This window comes from Mustela erminea, chromosome 14 (genome assembly GCF_009829155.1).
Source record: "Mustela erminea isolate mMusErm1 chromosome 14, mMusErm1.Pri, whole genome shotgun sequence".
NCBI classification, from domain to species: Eukaryota; Metazoa; Chordata; class Mammalia; order Carnivora; family Mustelidae; genus Mustela; species Mustela erminea.
Window position 1 is genome coordinate 73,151,481 of NC_045627.1, and position 19,815 is coordinate 73,171,295.

The 19,815-nt window shown below is 45.4% G+C and overlaps 1 protein-coding gene across 4 annotated transcripts in view; it reads left to right on the forward strand.

The window, feature by feature from the left end:
* The window catches only part of RBM20 (RNA binding motif protein 20), a 186,343-nt gene that overhangs the window by 111,233 nt on the left and 55,295 nt on the right, over window positions 1-19,815 (forward strand). Inside the window, exon 1 of one of the 4 annotated variants that reach the window (XM_032313101.1) lies at window positions 5,679-5,841. The exons of 2 other annotated variants lie outside the window; for them this stretch is intronic. In XM_032313101.1, coding sequence (XP_032168992.1) covers window positions 5,816-5,841 — 26 coding nt within the window. In that variant the 5' untranslated portion in view covers window positions 5,679-5,815. Of the gene's footprint in view, window positions 1-5,678; window positions 5,883-19,815 lie in introns of those variants that run through there. One more of the 4 variants, XM_032313104.1, reaches the window with a different exon arrangement.

The following is a 19,815-nucleotide window of genomic DNA, read 5'->3' on the forward strand; positions in this document are numbered from 1 at the left end:
TAAAGGTAAGATAAGGGGACAGAGAGTCACCAGATGTCCTTTAGGTTCCTGGGTCTGTGGTGGCCTCTTTGAGAGGATAACAGTAGTACAGGGACCAGAGGTTGAGAAGGAGCCAATTACATGAAGATCCAAAGCAATGCTGCCCAGTAGAACTTTCCGAATGCTGAAGATGTTAAATGCTGTGTGATCTAGCTGGTTCGATGTAGTTACTGAACACTTGAAATGTGGCTAGTATGATTGAGGGACCGAGTTTTAAATTGTACTTATTATTAATAACTTAAATTTGAGAAAGTACATGTGGTTAATAGCTACCCTATTGCACAGTGCAAATCTGGAGGAAGGAACTCTTAGGCAGAGGGAACAGATTGTGCAAAGGTCCTGAGAACCCGGCACGGGATTTATGTCTGGAAGCTAGATTCAGTCTTTTAAAGAGCAACCCTGGAGGGGTGCCTGGGTGGCTCTGTCATTAAGTGTCTGCCTTTGGCTCAGGTCATGATCCCAGGGTCCTGGGTTTGAGTCCCCACATCAGGCTTCCTGCTCAGCGGGGAGCCTGCTTCTCCCTTGCCTGCTGCTCCCCCCTGCTTGTGTCCCTCTATCGGTCTCTCTCTCCGTCAAATAAAATCTTAAAAAAAAAAAAAAAAAAAAGCAACCCTGGAAAACTTAAAAATGCTTCCGGCTTCTGTTTTGGGGGCCCCTGGAGAACCTAATGAGGAACAACAGTTACCCAGAAGGGAATTAAAAAACCCTGATCAACAAAGAACTGGCTTCCTTTTCTAGGAAGGGCCCATTCCCGCATCGTGTGACTCACAACTCTTGACTGGTTTCCTCTGCTAATGGGTTGTGGCTGGCCTTTGTCTGTGCAGGAAGTAGCCATTCCAGGGCCGAGCTTTTCCATTCTGGGAACGAGTCCTTGTCTTTGTTCTGTCCTTGCATCTTCCTGTGACAAGAGACTGAAACTTCTGCCCGGCTCTATCAAGGCGTTACTGCTGCCTTCCATCCATCCCAGGGGCCCAGGACCTCCTCTTTTCTTTCCCCCCTGTTGCTGAAGATGGTATAACTCAGCCCTGGTTATAAAGAGCAAGTGGTCTTGAGAGATCGTTTGACCGGAATTGCCTGGAGAGGGGGGGAGGGAGTGGCCACCGCAGGGACCAGCTCTGCCTGTCCAGTGTGGGTAGATTCTAGGGGGATCCACAACCTAAGGCAGAGGGCTGAAACTATAGGAGGCCCAGCTATGCGGTCTGTCAGCCTGGGCTAGCCTGATTAGTCATTAATTAGCACTCTCTTTGAATGTGCACACCCAAAAGAAAACACAGTTACTTAGCACTGCCCTAAGAATTATAGGAAACTGAGCCAAGGAGATTGAAATGTTAAGTCAGAGATCAAAGACCCAAGGCCACTTTCAGGATTGTTCCGTGACCCTGCCTTTCCCTCTCTGTCCTGTCTGATGGCATTTAGGTTCTCCCTGCCCCCAGACCAGCAGCGGTTTGGGGGACAGGCCAGGAGAAAGGGTAGAGGCTGTTGACTTTGAGCTGTGGCATGCGCCAAGAAGCTGTCTTCATGTTAATGACTTCAATCTCTCTAGTGAGAAGTCAGAGGTCATAAAATGAACCTTTGTTTACCCCTGGACAACATGTCACATGTTCTGCCTTCTTGGCGAGCCAGTGTGAAAACCCACCCAAGTTATGTGCTTTGTCTTCGGGAGAGGATGAACATGGCCATGCCTTGCACAGATGCCTCATTTTCCCATGTCCCTTGCCCTTACTTTTGGCATATGGTTCTCCAGGAGAGATGTGTCTGCTGTGGTAAGGGGCTGGGTTACATTCTATAATATGAAGGTGTCATTTGAAGGTCCTTATAAGCTAGATGGGCACCATTAGCCCAACTGAATTTATTTTCCCTAAAAAATTACTTCTGAAAAATAAACATTTTGTTAAATAAAAATTGGACCATTCACAAAAAGAGAACGGAGAAACGAGTTACCCAAGTTTCCCCGGACTACCCCTTGTTGACATTTTGATGTGTTCTGTATTCGGTGTTTCTTTTTTTTTTTTTTCTACCTAAGGGTTATTTTTGCCGTTTACATGTCTGTAAGCGTAATAAATATGCAATTTTGTGCACTGGTTTTTTATTTAATGTTAAAGAGTAAGTGGATAAACACTGTTTTTAATGGTTACACGGCAGGTCTGTAAGTTCCTGCGTACTTGGCACTGGGGTGTCCTGAGCCCCCAGGACTCGGCTGACTGGAGGTCACCCAGTGAGCCGGTGAGGACGCCAGGCACTGACCCCGTGTTTCCCACTCCGGCTGATTGTTCCTTATACTCACTGGTTCTCAGCCTTTCTCTGCCTTCACTCCTCACACATGAGCTGGTGCCGTGTCCCTGCCACTTGTGTCTCTTGTTATCCCGCATGACCTCGCCCCTCCTTCCACTGAGGATCACTACACCACTGCTCTGGGGCATCTCCTCAGGAGCGGAGGCCAAATGACCTCTTTCCACGGTTTACCTGAAGAAACTCAGTATCATAATGACTAGTAGGATTTGTTTGGGCCAGATTTGCCTCCTGCTTCTCCCAACCCACGCAATGCCCCCTGGACCTTTCTCATGCCTCACATTAATGCCAGCTCTGCAGCAGCAGAAAGAATGGCCAAAGGAAACAGGGAGAGGCTTGGCTGTCCTGCAGAGGGTTCTGGGCTGCGGTGCTCTGGGAACTGCTGGGGGCAGTGTGGACGGATGACGGAGCTCCCATCCCCACAACTGGCCTCTCAGAGCTGTTCCCGCCCTGTCAGGACTGGCTTCATGGGCACGTGTTCTCATAAGGCCCTTTGATTCGAAGGGTTCTGCACTTAACTTAATGCTCTGCTGTTGCCATCTTGAATTTCTTAATAATTTTTGAACAGTGACCCTGCATTTTCATTTTGCATTGGGCCACACTTATTATGCAGTCAGTTCTGATCTCATTTGACTTGGAACACATCTTACCTGCCTCATTCATCTTGTTTTATTCTGTTAGATACAATTATGACTCACCTTGTACCTTGGGGCATGTTTTAGTGGAAGGACAGGCCTTTGGGATCAAATGGTCAATATGATTGACCAAAAGAGCATAGATTGACTTTGGGACTTTAGGTTAGTTACCCTGTCATTTTGGAGCCTCTGTGTTCTCATCTATAAAGTGGGCATAGTGATCTTAAATTTTTTTTTAAAATTTTTTATTTATTTATTTGACAGACAGATCACAAGTAGGCAGAGAGGCAGGCAGAGAGAGAGGAAGGGAAGTAGGCTCCCCGCTGAGCAGAGAGTCTGATGCGGGGCTTGATCCCAGGACCCTGGGATCATGACCTGAGCCGAAGGCAGAGGCTTTAACCCACTGAGCCACCCAGGTGCCCCATGATCTTAAATTTTTAAGACTTGTGATGATCAAGTATGTGAAGTGGGCAACATAATGCCTTGTACATTTACACTCAGTATTACCTTGTGATCCTCCTTCCTTCCTTGCCTGGCAGTGTTGGTATACAGTAAGTACTCAACATGTGCTTACAACATTGCAGTTTATGATGATCAGCTTGTGCCGATGCTTTGTGTCCTAATCTCTGGATACGAGCTCAGGTCACACAATTAGAAGGGCTCATTCTAAATACTGACTTTTCTTCTCCTACACATTTGGGGAGATGTGTGTGGTGGAGTGCTTTCTTTGTTTCTTTTCTTTTTTTGAGAGAAAGTGGGTTGGGGGGAAGGGGCAGAGTGGGGGGGGGAGAGAGAGAATCTTAAGCAGGCTCTATGCTCAGTGCAGAGCCTGAGGCAGGGCTCAATCTCATGACCCTGAGATCATGACCTGAGCTGAAATGAAGAGTCCAGTGCTTAACTGACCCAGACGCTCCTGGTGAAGCACTTTTCAGTAAACTCTTATCCTAAGAAAATCCTGAGCATTGTGAAATAAGACAGAGACTAAAGAAGGACAAAATACGCAGTCGATGATTCGAACTGAACCTTGTGCCTTGGGGAAACCTGGTAGATCATGGGCGGGACCCACAGCCTGAGCAGAAATGCAGCTGCAGCCAGGTTGGCTGGGTCCTGTAGGTCAGGATCTGGGACTGGCGCCTTGGGGTGTCTGTGACTGAGTCGGGGGCAGAAAGCCAGGCAAGCCTGGGGCAGCCTGTGGGCTATGACTAAATTAGGAAGAAAGAGCCCCCAGGCTTTCCGCAGAGCTCACCGGGCAGGTGGGCATTGCTCACGTCCCTGGTGGGCAGCTGGAAATGCGCTTTGTGGACTGGCTTTCACTTTGACTTTTCAGCGGGCTGCAGGAAGGTCACACCCTGAGTCCTAGCAGAGAGAAGCTTCCCTCATGCCAGTGACCTAACCTGCCTCCTGCCCCCCTGCCTTTAGGGGTGGACATAACATAGGAGAACCCAGTGGGCTTTAATCCCTGGTCCTGTACAAGGTCTTTGGGGAAAATTTTACTTTGCAAAAAGCATAGCCTCCTGAATAATTTCGAGAGGAGATTATATTAGATACTGGGCATCACAGATGAACACCAGCCCGTCCAGGCGGGACCAAGTGGGCTGAGGGCCGCTTTACACATCGTGGCAGCGAGGTCCCCGTGGACAGCTGGTTTGGATTTAGAGCCTTACCAAGGGGGTAGTTTGGTTTGATGATTTAAATATTACAGGGTGAGATTTGGAAACAGAGGAGGGAAAAAATGACAGAAGAACAAGGGCTCCTGGAGAGAAGAGTGAGCCGTTTCCTAAGTGATCAAGCCACAATCCAGGCGAAGCCCATCCCTGGACCCTGCAGCTCTGCCAGCTCCTCCCAGAGAGGGGGTCTTGGCTTTCTTCTTCTTCTTCGTTTTGTATCATGTTTTCTGGAAGGGCTTGAGCATTGTAGCCGTTTCTCAGTGGAGGTTCTGTTGATGTCTGGGGCTTCGTAAACCTCGGTTGCAGGGTCTTTCTTGAACGTTGCAGGATTTTGGCAGCATCCTCCAGTTTTGACAAAACCCCTCCAGCACATCGGGGGGTGGGGCGAGTTGGGGGGCTCACCATGCTGAAGAGCCGCCGCTTAGAGCAGGAGACCATCCGTTTTTCCTGTTGAAAAGCACGGCGTTACCACTGGGCAGGGGAGCTGCTGGGTCACCTCACTCCATCTCCTGCTCCATAAACATAAAACCAAGAAGGGGCAAGCTGTTCAGGAGGTTCGCTGGCGGGGGGTCAGCGTGCCCTGCTGTCTGATGCGGCTCCATGGCTAGATGTCTTTTTGGCCACCTGCGGGACTCCAGTGTTACCCATGAAAACCAAAAGGAGAAAAACAAAACAAACAAACAAAAAATCATGCAAGTAAGCAAACAAGCCACCATCACTCCCACCACCACCACGACCACCACGACCACCACCAGTGAAAACTAGGAAAGTAAACCGGGACAGGAGGCTTTGGGGTTTTATTAAAAGTGGGGGTGTCCTAAGCACGAGACCCCCTCCCTCAGAGGCGCTCAGGAGGCCCGTCTGTGCAGCGCCGGCGGGGGTGCTGATATGTGAAGAGGCTGAGAACATGTGGCATAAACACGGACTGATATTGTTTGCCATTTAACTCGGCGTGTGTAATGCAGCAGGAATGGCTCCTGGCGGCATGTGACTCCCCTTCCAGCCGGGTATGCGGTGCCCTGGGGCCTCTCTTTCTCTTTCACTCGCTCCCTGACCCGCGATCCCCCTCCTCTGCCCCTTCCCTGACTCCTGAGAGTGTAAGTGGACGCTTGTCATGATTGGCAAGCAGAAAGCTGGTAGAATGTCATTGGAATTTTCTAGGGAGGCACACACGCAACACCCAAAATGACTCCCGGCTCTGCTGGCCTCAGGTGAGCGATCCGTGCCAGGCGCCTTGGTCTTTCTCGGAAAGGTAAGGTTGCATGACTCCATCCCACCTTTCCCCAGCACAGGAAGGAAACCGAGAACCGAGGGTTTGCTTCCTATGCCCTAGTCCGGGCGGCTCTCCTGACCATGTTCTTGGCGCTAAGCATCCGTGCATGAGTATGCGATTTGTCTGTATCCCCACCCCCTCCTGTTTAAAAAAAAAAAAAATTGTAAGAAATGACTCACAATGGCAGGGTAGCATGTGACCTCAGACAGCTCCCCATGACCCCAGTGAAATCGGCGATCCCCCTGTCAGCAAGTCTAGATGCTCTTTTTACGCTGGTTACTAAACGCTTTGAGAAAGGAAAGTTGTGGGGCTGCCCAGAGACGGACTGTGTTATCACCAGACCCGGGGGCATGGAAGGGGGCATTTTCCCGAATCCTGAAACCTTACCAGGGTTGGGGGTTTCTGAAGGCTGAGGTCTTGTGTGTTGATGGCTGGAATTTGTGCCTGGAAAGGGAACCTGAAGCCATTTCAAGTGCCTTGTGTCTGTTGAGGGCAGAGTCAGGTTCACGAACCCGGAGGGGAGCGCTGTGTTAGAATTCAGAAGCTCGAGATGTTTTGCCAAGAAGGGTTTGAAGGTTGCTACCCGGCACCTCTGAAGGAGCCTTGATACGCGCTTCTGCAGCTGCGAAGGATCTTTGAGTAAAGTTATATTTCAAAACAAAGCTGTTTTAGTCGTCCCCAAGCAAGCAAGCAAGCCAGCTAGTGTATAAACATCTGCTGTGCGAGTCAGGGGACGTATTTGGACCTGAGTGTGAGGATCCGTGAGCAGGCTCAAACACAACCGAGCATGACTCACCTCGTTTCTTTATCTGATGCAATTAAAAGCAGCTTGGACACGTTGGGGAGAGGACGACTGGTTTTCTTCTTGCAAGTGTGTTAAAGCAAATCCGCACGCATAAAATGGGATGTAAAACGGCATGTGTGATGTGTCTTACCTCGTGGGAAATTTTTAGCCTTAAAAAAAAAAAATCCATCACGTGGCATTGCCATTGGTTTCTGCTTTATATGTGTTGGAATCGTGTTTTTCTTCTTTTTTTGGCACGCCTTTGCCAAGATGTCAGAAAACTGAAGGGTAGATATTTTCACACACTCCCCTCCCCCCACACGCATACACTAACAGCTGCCACGTATGGTTTTGTGGAATTTGATCTTTTGAGCGAAATGACTTCCTTATTTTCCATAGGAATAGGGTAATCAATTTTACCACAGAGGCCTGCGTACATGTCCCGCATTGGCCGTTCCTAATTAGCAATGCATGGGGTAGAAGAGGAAAGCGCTGGAGAGCAGTTTTGAGGGAAAGGGAAGTTAGCCGTCGACTTCGAACCATTCTTTCTTGCCTCCGCCAAGGCAGTTCTCAGTGTCCGTGGATCTTAACCACAGGCTTAGGTTGCGGTGATCTGAGAAAATACCCAGAATGGCACGTGCAAATGGCTACATTTGACTTTTGCTGTTTTTTTTGCCTTTTATCCACTCTTTTTAGTAGCTTTCATATGGCCACAGCTGTGTAACATAGAGACAAAAGCCAGAAGTAACCTGTATATAATACTCTCTGCCTTGGGTGGCACCTGTGTTTTATTGTCTGTAGTCAGAAATGTGTGGGTCTTAAGGCACCAGAAACCTCCATCCGCTTTGGGAAATGCATGCTTTCTCAAACAGACATTTACACGGTATATTTACAATGTAAATATGTATACCGTGTATATTTACACGGTATATTTACAATGTTCCAATCTTAATATTCTCATTTGCGCTAAGGAATTTAACAGAGTTAGACTGCGTACGTTCCCAGCACACACACAGGAAACATATATGCTGTACTTCACAGTGAAACCCTGAGCAAAATTTGTTCAGTGCTTCTAATTTGCCCGGCACTGAGCCAGATAGACACTCAGGAATCTGAAAGATTTTAGGATCGTGCTTATAATTTAGGTGCTTATAATTTAGATGGCAGAAGCCACCCCCGGCCATCATCCTCTGGCTCTCTGCAGCAGAGACTGCGTGGGCACTATGGAGAAAGTTTTGCCACAAAAAATATTTATCGAGCCATGTAAAATATGCTTCGGTGTTTATAGCTAAGAGAAATTGATTGATTGCCCATTGCAATCACACAAAGGGTTTGTGACCCTTTGTGGGCTTATAAAAAGCATAGTGTTTATTTTTAAGTATAATTTAAGACAAATGGTCATGCCGCTTGTAGTGACAAAAATGGCTTGTGGGGCTCAAAGTAATGATGAACAGATCAATTCCATTCCCTTATAGACTGGCAAGCCTCAGGTTTGGCTTCTCAAAAGTTCTCCTGGGGATCCATTAAAAATCCCAATGCCTGGGGTGAATCAGAATCTCTGGAGATCTGACCCCAACATCAGTGTTTTAAAAACACCCCTGGTGATTGCAGGGCTGCCATTTGAAGTTTAATGACAAGGATGATTTGTCGAAAACTTTTTTTTTTTTTTTTTTTTTAGCCTAGGGTGATTTCGAAAGGTGGACTTTCTCACACTGTTGCTTGACTGAAGAATTTTTGGCATTCTGGAGTCTGATTCTTTTATTCTCCGCATTGGTGACCTGGTGTAAATGGAGCTGTGCTTTCTTCCTGTTCTGCAAACCAGATAACATGAAGCTAAGCTAATCAACGAACTAATGAGATTACCTGAGGTTTTGTGAACCTTGAGGGTTTTGATTCCGGGAGGCCAAATATTGAATGCACTACTTGAAACTCTCTCTCTCTCTCTCTCTTTAAAGATTTATTTATTTGAGAGAGAGAGAGAGAGAGCAAGAGAGCACAAATGGGGGGGGGGCAGAAGAAGGAGAGAGGGAAACTGTCACAGCTCCCAGCTTAGTGCAGAGCCCAAGGTGAGGCTCCATCCCTGAACCCTGAGGTCATGACGTGACCCAAAATCAAGAGTTGAACGAACGCTTAACCCACAGAGCCACCCAGGTGCCCCAAGGATTGAGTCTCTTAAAGGAAGGTAGGTATAAGGGTAGCTGCATGTGCCCCTGAAGTTCTTTTTGCAGTGTCTGAAACCCTTACGAATAAAGAAGGCCCTTCTTGGTGTACTGGTTGCTTAGTAGATAGAAGCGGCTTATGAAAACACAGTTGTTAGTAAGTTCTCTGTAACTCACCATGGATTCTTAGGGTTGCAAGATAGATTCAACACATTCTAGTTTAGTGGTTCTCAACGTGTAGCATCATTGTCCCCTGGGCTTGTTAGAAATGTAGATTCTCAGGCTCCAACCCAGCCCTTCTGGTATAGCAACTAGGAGTGAGCCCAGCATCTGTGTTTGAAGAAGCTCTCCTGATGTCCACATAACTCTTTAAAAAGTTCTGGTTTCACCGTGTCATTTTACAGACAGGTCTGTTGAGTGCAGGTCAAATGCCTCTCTCTGAAGTCATCCAGAACTGGAGGAGGGGTAGAGGCTAGAAATTCAGACGTCCCAGGGCTGAAATCTATCATGATACCATGGCCGGATAATTTTAACTTTTCATGTGCCATAAGTAACAGCTTTAAGAAAACATCCACCATCCTCAAATCATGTGGCCTAAAGGAGCCTTAAAAATGTCTCATCTGACCCTCCCATTTCACAGATGAGAAAAGTAAGGTCTACAGGGTAAACTGACCATAAGGAGATGTACAGCTCTCGGTGGGAAAGTCTGTTTAATAAGTTGGTCTACTTATGACCAAAACAGTGCTACACCCCCCCACAACTACCCCACACTGCCTCTTCATTTGGACTCCTATAATCTGGCTTAAGTCACATTGGTTAAAATGTCCGGGTTAATAGTTAGGGAACTCTGGGAAAAGACCAGCTATACTGACTGAGAATCTTAATTCTAAACAATTATTCTAGAATTTTATTTTGATTTAAGGTTGGTTTAAATTTTTATAGCCATCCTTATGCATTTACCAGAAAAACTTCGGTGATGCAAACTAAAAAATTTTCTATGACAATAAAGTCAGGAGAACATACGGATCATTCTCAGAGCATGTGTTTTATCTCAGAGTCGTGCAGATTAGACACATCTCAGATCATACACTAAAATCACATTTTCTTCAAATTTCATTAAAGGGAAAAAAAGGCAACCAGTCTATTTGTTGAATATTTTAGAATTTTTATACTTGATGTGGTTGGTGGTATTTACTTAATTTGGACAATATTCAAAGACTGAATCTCATCCACATTCTCTTCAGAACTTCCTCTTCAGAGCCTGTAGCAACATACACATGGAACATCTGGCCAGGAAGCCAAAAGGAGTGTGTGACACATGACTGCTAAGTCCACACACACATACACACACACATACACGCAGTGAATGTGTACATGTATAGGAGTGTTTATTGGTTCCACACCCAACCTCATGCCGGGTGCTGTGACATGAAACAGAACACATCATTCCTGCCTTCAAAATAATCACGGGGCAGCGAGGACATCAGATGAACAATTGCATAGACAATTAGGACACAAGGTGGCAGGAGATAGGAGAGCATAATTGAGGCAAATGGAGCAGCAGGGCAAGACAGAAGAAATTAAATGATTTTATGGTGACTGGCCAGCAACATGAATATCTGAACATGCCATATATATAACAACAGTTTCTTTAAAAGCATTTCCAGGAGCTTAACAATAGCTTAATTTGTGAGAAGTAATAATAATAAATTATAGATGATATTATTTTCAACATTTATTGTACATCAGTCATGTGATATTATACTCGTAATAATATGTAGTATATGAATATGAATAATATATTATTAAATAATGTTCATTTTATATTTATATGTTATCATTAAATAGTATTTGATTCTTTTTTTTTTTTTAGTATTTGATTCTTATTTTAAAATATTATTTGATTCTACCTGCGACATCGTCATGCTTCACCGCAAGCCTGCCCATCACCTTCACTCTCTCTTTTTTTTTTTTTAATTTGACAGAGAGAGAAAGCACAAGTAGGCAGAGAGGCAGACAGAGAGAGGGGGAAGCAGGCTCCCTGCTGAGCAGAGAGCCCGACGTGGGGCTTGATCCCAGGACCCTGAGACCTTGACCTGAGTTGAAGGCAGAGGCATAACCCGCTGAGTCACCCAGGCACCCCATGACCTTCACTCTTGACAACAGTTAGCCAGAGCAGACATTATCTCCATTTGACAGATGAGGAAATGAAACCTGAGGTTTTTCAGATTTCAGAGGTAGAAGAGATCTCGGAGGTCCTTTCATCTAGGTTTCTCATTCTGCATAAAAAGAGGGCTGACCAGCTTCCGGTCCCACAGGGAGTAAGCAGTGGCTGTGGTGCGTGGGTCTTCTGATTCTTCTAGGTCAGCGAGTTTTTCACACCACCACCCTGCCTGCAGCCTCAGTGTGTTCAAAGAAACTACAGAGGGGCACTTGGGTGGCTCAGGCAGCTGAGCGTCTGCCTTTGGCTCAGGTCATGATCCCAGGGTCCTGGGATGGAGCCCCGCATCGGGATTCCTGCTCACTGCTCCCCCCAACCCCGACTAGTGCCCTCTTTCTCTCTCTCAAATTCTCAAATATATAAATAAAACCTTTCTAAAAGGAAGGAAGGAAGGAACTAACTACAGAGAATATGCATTTCTTTCTTTAGGAGAAGTATTGTTGAAACCAGTTCTACATGCTGGTTTATAAGCACACACAGGTATAGAAAAGTCTCTTAGTTTTATGCTTTTTCTTATTTAGAGAGACATAGACAGACAGATATATAGATAGACACACACATGACACATGGATGTCCCCAGGGAGACGGAGGAATTAGATGGGCAGAGTCTCAAAGGGGATTTTGATTTTGTATAATTTTGTGGTTTTTTTTTTTTAGAAAAATATATCAGACAAAAATGACCATAATCATGGCATTTGTTAATTTGGGGCAATGGGCAGGTAATAAACTTGTAAAGATTTATTATATTCTTCATATTTTTACAGCTTTTAAAGTTCAAAAGAAAAAAATGTGAATATTAAAAATAAGTTACCACTGGCAGTACTATTGTTTTATAAAACATTTTATTTATTTATTTATTTATTTATATTTATTTTTCGGGGAGGGCAGAGGGAGAGGATCTTAAGCAGGCTCCATGCCCAGCATGTGAGCCTGACTTGAGGCTCTGTCTCACAACTCCGAGATCATGACCTGGGCAAAAATCAAAAGTCGGACACTTTCCCAACTGAGCCACGCAGGTGCCCCTCGTTTTATAAAATAAAGGATATTTTACAGAAATTAAATTGATACAGAAGAAGGAAAAGAAAAAAAAAAAAGGAATGCATGGTTCTTGGTGGATATGTCCATGTTAATTCTGCTCTGCTGTAAGTCTTTCCTGTCGTGATGCTAGCAGAGTGTGTGTTCTTGGCTCTGCATTTGAGGCATTATCAGCTCTCTTTTGCACATTTGAACACTTCTGATAACTCCACCAGGAAAGGCAGGCCTCTCTTGTCAGTTATAGAACCGCTAGCTGCCCCTTGGTGACTGCACGTCCCCTGGTTTAGAGAATCTTACTCTGACTGAAGGAACGTGGAAGAGTACCGTGGACCAAAAAGCTGGTCATTTCATAACACCAAATGTGTTATTTAAAGTCACATCTTAGATTGTTAACCAAACTTATTGTGGCAATCATTTCATAATACCTACATATATCACACCATTACATTGTACATCTTAAACTTAGACAATGTTACTATCAAATAAAGCTGGTGGGGCACCTGGCTGGCACAGTCAGAAGAACGTGTGACTTTTGATCTTGATATAAATAAATAAATAAAATGTTTTATAAAACAATAGTACTGCCGGTGGTAACTTCAAGCACCATGTCAGGTGCAGAAATTACTTAAAGAAATAAAAAACTTAAAGAATATATCAATAGAGCTGGGGGAAAAAATGAAATACTGTGACAAATTGGGAGAAAAATCACAAAATAAACAAAATGCTTTGTATTTTAGTATCTTTAAAGAAACAAAACAAAGCCCCTGCAAAACAAATCACACCCAAAGAAAGAGAGCTAGGAATGTGGTTTGAGAAGTTCTGTTTAGTGAATATGTGACTGGAGAATAGAATCCTGGCCTTAGAGTAAAAGGACCTTCATTCAAGTCTCTTATTGGCTGAATGCTTTCAAGTGTTTTACTAGACCTTTCTTGGTCTCAGTCTTTTTAACTAAACTGGAAACGAGCATATCTGACTTAACTTCCCATTTGATTATCCTGGAAATCAGATAGCTAATGAAGTGTAAACACTGATTAGTACTTCAACTGCTATAAACTTTGGGGTAAATACCCAGTAGTGCAATTGCTGGGTGGTATAGAGTAGCTCTATTTTCAACTTCTTGAGGAATCTCCATGCTATTTTCCAGAGTGGCTGCACCAGCTTGCATTCCCACCAACAGTGTAGGAGGGTTTCCCTTCTTCTGCATCCTCGTCAACACCTGTTGCTTCCTTACTTGTTAATTTTAGTCATTCTGACTGGTGTGAGGTGGTATCTCACTGTGGTTTTGATTTGTATTTCCCTGATGCCAAGTGATGTTGAGCACTTTTTCATGTGTCTGTTGGCCATTTGGATGTCTTCTTTGCAGAAACATCTGTTCCTGCCTTCTGCCCATTTCTTGATTAGATTGTTTGTTCTCTGGGTGTTGAGTTTGAGAAGTTCTTTATAGATTTTTGTTACAAGCCTTTTGTTTGATATGTCACTTGCTAATATCTTCTCCCATTCTGTTGGTTGTCTTCTGGTTTTGTTGACTATTTCCTTTGCTGTGCAAAAGCTTTTGATCTTGATGAAGTCCCAATAGTTCATTTTTGCCCTTGCTTCCCTTGCCTTTGTCAATGTTTCTAGGAAGAAGTTGCTGCGGCTGAGGTTGAAGAGGTTGCTGCCTGTGTTCTCCTCAAGGATTTTGATGGATTCCTTTCTCACATTGAGATCCTTCGTCCATTTGGAGTCTATTTTTGTCTATGGTATAAGGAAGTGGTCCAGTTTCATTCTTCTGCATGTGTCTGTCCAATTTTCCCAACACCATTTGTTGAAGAAAATGTCTTTTTTCCATTGGACATGCTTTCCTGCTTTGTCAAAGGTTAGGTGACCATAGAGTTGAGGGTCTATTTCTGGGCCCTCTATTCTGTTCTACTGATCTATGTGTCTGTTTTTGTGCCAGTACCATGCTGTCTTGATGATTGCAGCTTTGTAACAGAGCTTGAAGTCTGGAATTGCGATGTCACCAGCTTTGGTTTTCTTTTTCAACATTCCTCTGGCTATTCAGGGTCTTTTCTGGTTTCATATAAATTTTAGAAGTGTTTGTTCCATTTCTTTGAGAAAAGTTGATGGTATTTTGATAGGGATTGCATTAAATGTGTAGATTGCTCTAGGTAGCATAGACATTCTCCCAATATTTGTTCTTCCAATCCATGAGCATGGAACATTTTTCCATTTCTTTGTGTCTTCCTAACCAAACTACAGAAAGAGCCTAGATGTCCATCAACAGATGAATTGATAAATTCACACACACACACACACACACACACACACACACACACACACACTGGAATATTATGCAGCTATCAACAAACCCAAAATCTTTTGCCATTTGCAACAATGTGGATGGAACCAGAGGCTATTATGCTAAGCAAAATAAGTCAATTTGAGAAAGACAATTACCATATGATCTCACTGATTTGAAGAATTTGAGAAGACGGAGGATCATAGAGGAAGAGAGGGAAAATGAAACAAGATGAAACCAGAGAGGGAGGCAAACCGTAAGTGACTCTTAATCTCAAGAAAATCTCAAGCAACTGAGGGTTGCTGGAGGGGCGGGGGTGGGCAGTGTGGATGGACATTGGGTATGTGCTATGTACATACGTGTGTTATGTGCTATGGGGAGAGCTGTGAATTGGGTAAGACTGGTGAATTACAGACCTGTACCCCTGAAACAAATAATACATCATATGTTAACTTAAAAATGAAGAAAAAAATTAAAACTAAAGAAAATACTTCAACTAAAAAACACACAACAAAAGAGAGATGGTAAAATCATCATTTTTGTTATGAACACCTGCAAGAGGCGTCATGGTAATGTGAATCATCCCGTGGTAATGTCATAGCTGGAGCCCACACATGGGATAATGCCAGCACTGACCCAGTCATCTTGAAATTAAACACGGAGTCCTCACTAGTGATAATCCAGTAGCCCTATCGTTGCTAAGCAGATAGCACTATCAAAAAAAATAAGTGTGACCTCCCTCTTCTTACGAAGGAGAAGACTTGGCAGGAATGTTGACGAGGATGTGTGCCACCGAAAGAGCTTCATTAGCCCTGAATGATGAGGCGACCTGGACTCCAGTCCCTGCTCTCCTCTAGCTAGCTGTGTGACTTGGGGTGATTCACATATTACACCAACTTCATGAAGTTCCACTTTTTTTCCCTCTGTAGAATGAGTGGGTTAAACTTAAGTGATCTCTAAGCCCTCTTCTTGCCCTTAACATTTGTGATAATGAGCTAGAGTTTGAACCTTAGCCCCGATATTACCATGGTATCATCATTTTCATCTTTTTTTTTTTAAAAGATTTTATTCACTTATTTGACAAAGAGAAGGAAATCACAAGTAGGCAGAGAGAGAGGGGAAAGCAGGCTCCCCGCTGAGCAGAGAGCCCGATGCGGTGCTCGATCCAGGACCCTGAGATCATGACCTGAGCCGAAGGCAGAGGCTTAACCCACTGAGCCACCCAAGCGCCCCATCATTTTCATCTTTGTAACCCGGCCTTCAGGGACTGTTTCTGTGGCTCACATCCTGACCTAGCTTCTAAGAGCATTATGGTAGAGTTAAGAATTCATGACTTGAAGTTCAGCTCCCAGGAGACAAGGGAAAGGCAGGACTCAGCAATGACCCGACCCCAACCATTGCGCTGTATTTGATTTGACCACGTGATGAAGGTGTGACCAAACCTGGAAAACATTCTCTTCCCCGGTCATGAGCTAGCTCTCTTGCCTGGATTGTATTTTATATCTCTGCACGTAAGAAGAAATGACACCATTGCTTGACCAGGAAAGGGAACTGAGTCGAACTGGAAGTGAATTTAAATTCCTGGGAGATTATCTTGAAAGATACTGGGCTTGACTGCAAATGTGGCCCTTCTGGTTGACTTAGGTACTCCAGTGCTCTGGGCTATAGTTCTCGGCTCCTGCTTCTGGCTGGCTGAGCATTACCAGGGAGAACCTTGCTGTGTGTCCACACACGTTCGCACTGCTGAACTTCATTCAGCTGCATCCCTGTTGTTAACCCACAGCCCTTTAAGTCTGTTGTTGACTACTTACCAGGTCACCAAGAAGCTGCTGTAACTCTCTCCATGCCCCCAAGTCCCAATCCGCAGGTGTCCCCCCTTATTATTACTCCCCTTCCATCCATTTGAACATCTCTTTGCATTTCCTTCTTCCATTCCTATCTGTCTCTAAGGAAGATTTGTCTCTCTGCCCAGGCAGAGCCCACCTGCCACCTGCACTGATGATAATGATGATGGTGATGGTCGTACTAAAGGGGATGGTATTGGCAGTAGTAATACTGAAGAGAACAGTCGTGGTGATAATGAAGGTAATGGTGAGAACAGTGTGATGGTAATGGCGATGGTGACAGTAATGGCGACAGTGACGGTGATGGTGATAGTAATGGTGGCTAGTAATGGTGACGGTAATAGTCATGGTCGCGGTAATCATGATGATAATAGTAATGGTGATAGTAATGGCTATAGTGATGGTGGTTGCTAACGGTTATGGTAAGGTTGATAGTAATAGTCATGGTAATGGTGATAGTGATGGTCACGGTTATGGCGATGGTAAAAAGACTAGTAGTAGAAATGGTCACTGTGACATTGTCCGGTGAAGGCTTAATGTGTGCTAGGAACCATGCAGAACTATTTACGTACACCCTGTCATTTAACCCTCAAGAAAAGCCTATAGCTTAGATACAGCTGTCCCTGCTTTAAGGACGAGGACCCTGAGGCTGAGAGAGGATAAGTATCTGCCACCATCTCCAGCCTACAAGTAGCAAACTGGAATTCACACCCATCTTGATGCCAACTTGGAAACCTGTGCCCCTAGCCTCTGGGCCGTGCTGCTTCCCATCCCCACCCCCATCTGGAGTGCAGAGCACAATCACATTGATATGGCTGGTACTCCATCAATGTAGCTGAACTGATTTTAACTCTTCCTACCCTGAATCCACTGGCAATGAGCTTATCTCCAAGGACTTGAGTCACGAATACCACTTCCTCTGTGGAGGAATGTTTTCAGAAATGGAGGGTGTGTTGTACTCACAGGATATGTTCTCTTTCTAATAATGTTCCAGACTGTGCCACACCCAGCCCTGTGTGCAGCACTGCACGGTTTGCAGAGGGATCCGACAATGCTTTCCTTAACCCCACGTCAGTCCTCATAATGTAACCCAGACAAGATTGTGATCTTTTTTCATAGATGAGGACACCGAGGCTTAGAGAGGTAGAGTCTGTCATCCACCGTGACACAGACGACAAGCCTCAAGTTAGGTCAAGAACGCACGATGCCTGATTTTCCTACCCCCGGTTCATACAGGGCAGCCCGCATCCCGAATGTCGCTGACTGTGTACACGGGAAGGAAGAGTAAGAACCATAGGTCTTTAATGAGGAACCTTTTCTTCCAGGAGGATAACTAATGCCTTTTTTAAAGCCAGTCCTTAGTATACCCAAACTGGCCTGTTTGGTGCTGAGAAACGAATGGTGTTAGTTAGAAACTGTCCCCTGGTGAGGGCTACAAGGCATTACATCCCCTGCTCACAGGAGCCCCTGTAGGGTCAGAGCAGGATCTCCATACCTGGAAAAAGGTTATCAGGCTGCCCATACCCTTGTGGGGGACTTTTCTTCTGCACCCCATTCACACCTGGCCTAGAGACCAGGATATGGGGCTCTTATTTCAGAAAGAGTAGGAGAGCATTCTGTGTCCCAAAGCTCCAAGAAGCAGGTATCTCTGATCTCTCGAGTCAATGTGGGGCCGTGGTGGGGAACCATCTGAATTAGAAGCAGATGGTTCAGGTAGGTCGGCTTTCTTATGACATTATTATTGTCATGAAGCAAATAAAGGAAGCGCATTGATTCATGTACAGAAATGTCCAAGCGGAGGCAGGGGATGCTGGTTTAAGTCCCCCCCCAGGAGGTCATTCTGAAGCTGCCTGTGCTGCTGTCTTTGGGCAGTGCCTTTGGGTTAGCTTTGTTCTCAAGCAGCCTCTCCTTAAACACTGGCTTAAATTCAACCAGCTTAGCAACCCACGCATGGCAGGACCAACGACTGCCTCTCTCCCAGTTGCTCCAACAGAGTGTCCAGGAGTGTCCATCCCTGAGCCAGTCACTGTGGCCGGCAGGGTCTGGTTGGCTGGGCTTGTGTCACATTTCACCCTGGATGAGGTTACTATCCCATTTGACAGATGAGAAAATTCTGAGTGTTGGAAAAATTAAGTGACGTTTCCCCATCCTACAACCAGTAAGAGGCGGGTAGGTGGAAGGAAGCCTGTTTACCCTACAACCACCTTTCACTGATGGCTGATGCATCTTTGCTCTATAGGTGGCTTAATAAGTCCGGAATGTTTGTCTTTGTTCCAAGTTCAGGGACAGCCCTTTAGACGGCCTTTTCTTTCATTGGTTGCATTTCTCTAAAATGTCTGAGGCTTGAACACCCCCACCCTCACCCTGCGCCTTACTGTCTCTGTGCTCGCTGGAGTCAGCACACGCATCACCCTCTGGGGCGATCTGGCTCCCCCGTGTTCTCAGGAAGATTTCTCTTTGCTTCTCTCTGTGTTCCCACCACCTAGCAACTTTGCCTGGTGCCTAATAGATGCTCAGTCCACGTGGGCCAAATGAACAAACACATGAATGCCCGTTCTGTTTCTGAGCAGAGGCCCCACAGCTCCTGCCTGTGTATTGGGTGCCCTGCCCTCTTTCAGAACCGGCTTGGGTACATCATGAAAATCTTGCTGAGTTTCCAGCACCGTGCCTGACTCAAACCAAGGAAAGACACTGCCTCCCTCCTTGTGCCCAAATACTAATCCGTCATTGCAGCCTGCTTGGGACTCAGAATAAAATATGAAAGAGCTCTGGGACAAGTAATGAGCTCTGGGACAAATAATGAGTGTTTTCAAGCCAAGACAGCTGTTTCGTTCTCCGGTGAATACAATATGTTGCACATCCTTTCAACACTACAGAATTAAACCATTAGAAGCAGTTTTCATCTGGATCTCATGAATATCGTGGCATTCTAAAGGCAACCGGTTCTCCTTTATGTTATATTTGATTTTGAGAACTCTTGAGAGAAATGCTGCTTTAATTAAAAAATGCTGTCTAAGTGAGCAGGGAACCAGAGTTTTTAATATAATTATGCACGGAGAATTCTTTGTAACAATTAATGGCTCAGAAAGGCAACCCTGGCGCCGGGGCGGGGGCAGTTAGCCTTGCAGAGGCCTGGGTGAGTCACAGTGGCTGTGCTGAGTGATAAGCTGTTCCCGCTCCCTGCCAGATACCCAGGCAGCAGAACTCGCTACACGGCACGCCCGCCTCCCCGGTTCACGCTTCCCCTCCTTGGCTGCAAACAGCGCCACTGCATAGTTTAAGGAGAAGAAATGCAGCAGGTGCAGAGAACTTTGCCTCTACCCCCTCCCCAGACAAGGGGGCCTCCCTGCTACCACCTCCAGAGTTGTGGGGATTCCAGAAGGGGGACTGCACGTTGCATCGCCCTGGTGCTCCGTGAGAGCCTTGTATATCAAAAGTAGTCAGGATCTCTGGAGCAGAGCAGAGAGATAAATATGGGTGGAGATGATAATTTGGTGATGAAATAGGTAGTTCTGGGGCTTAGCTAGGGCTTTGCGAGGCAATGCTATTCTGTTGGGCATGAGAAGCTGGTTTGGATGATCTGGGCTCTCA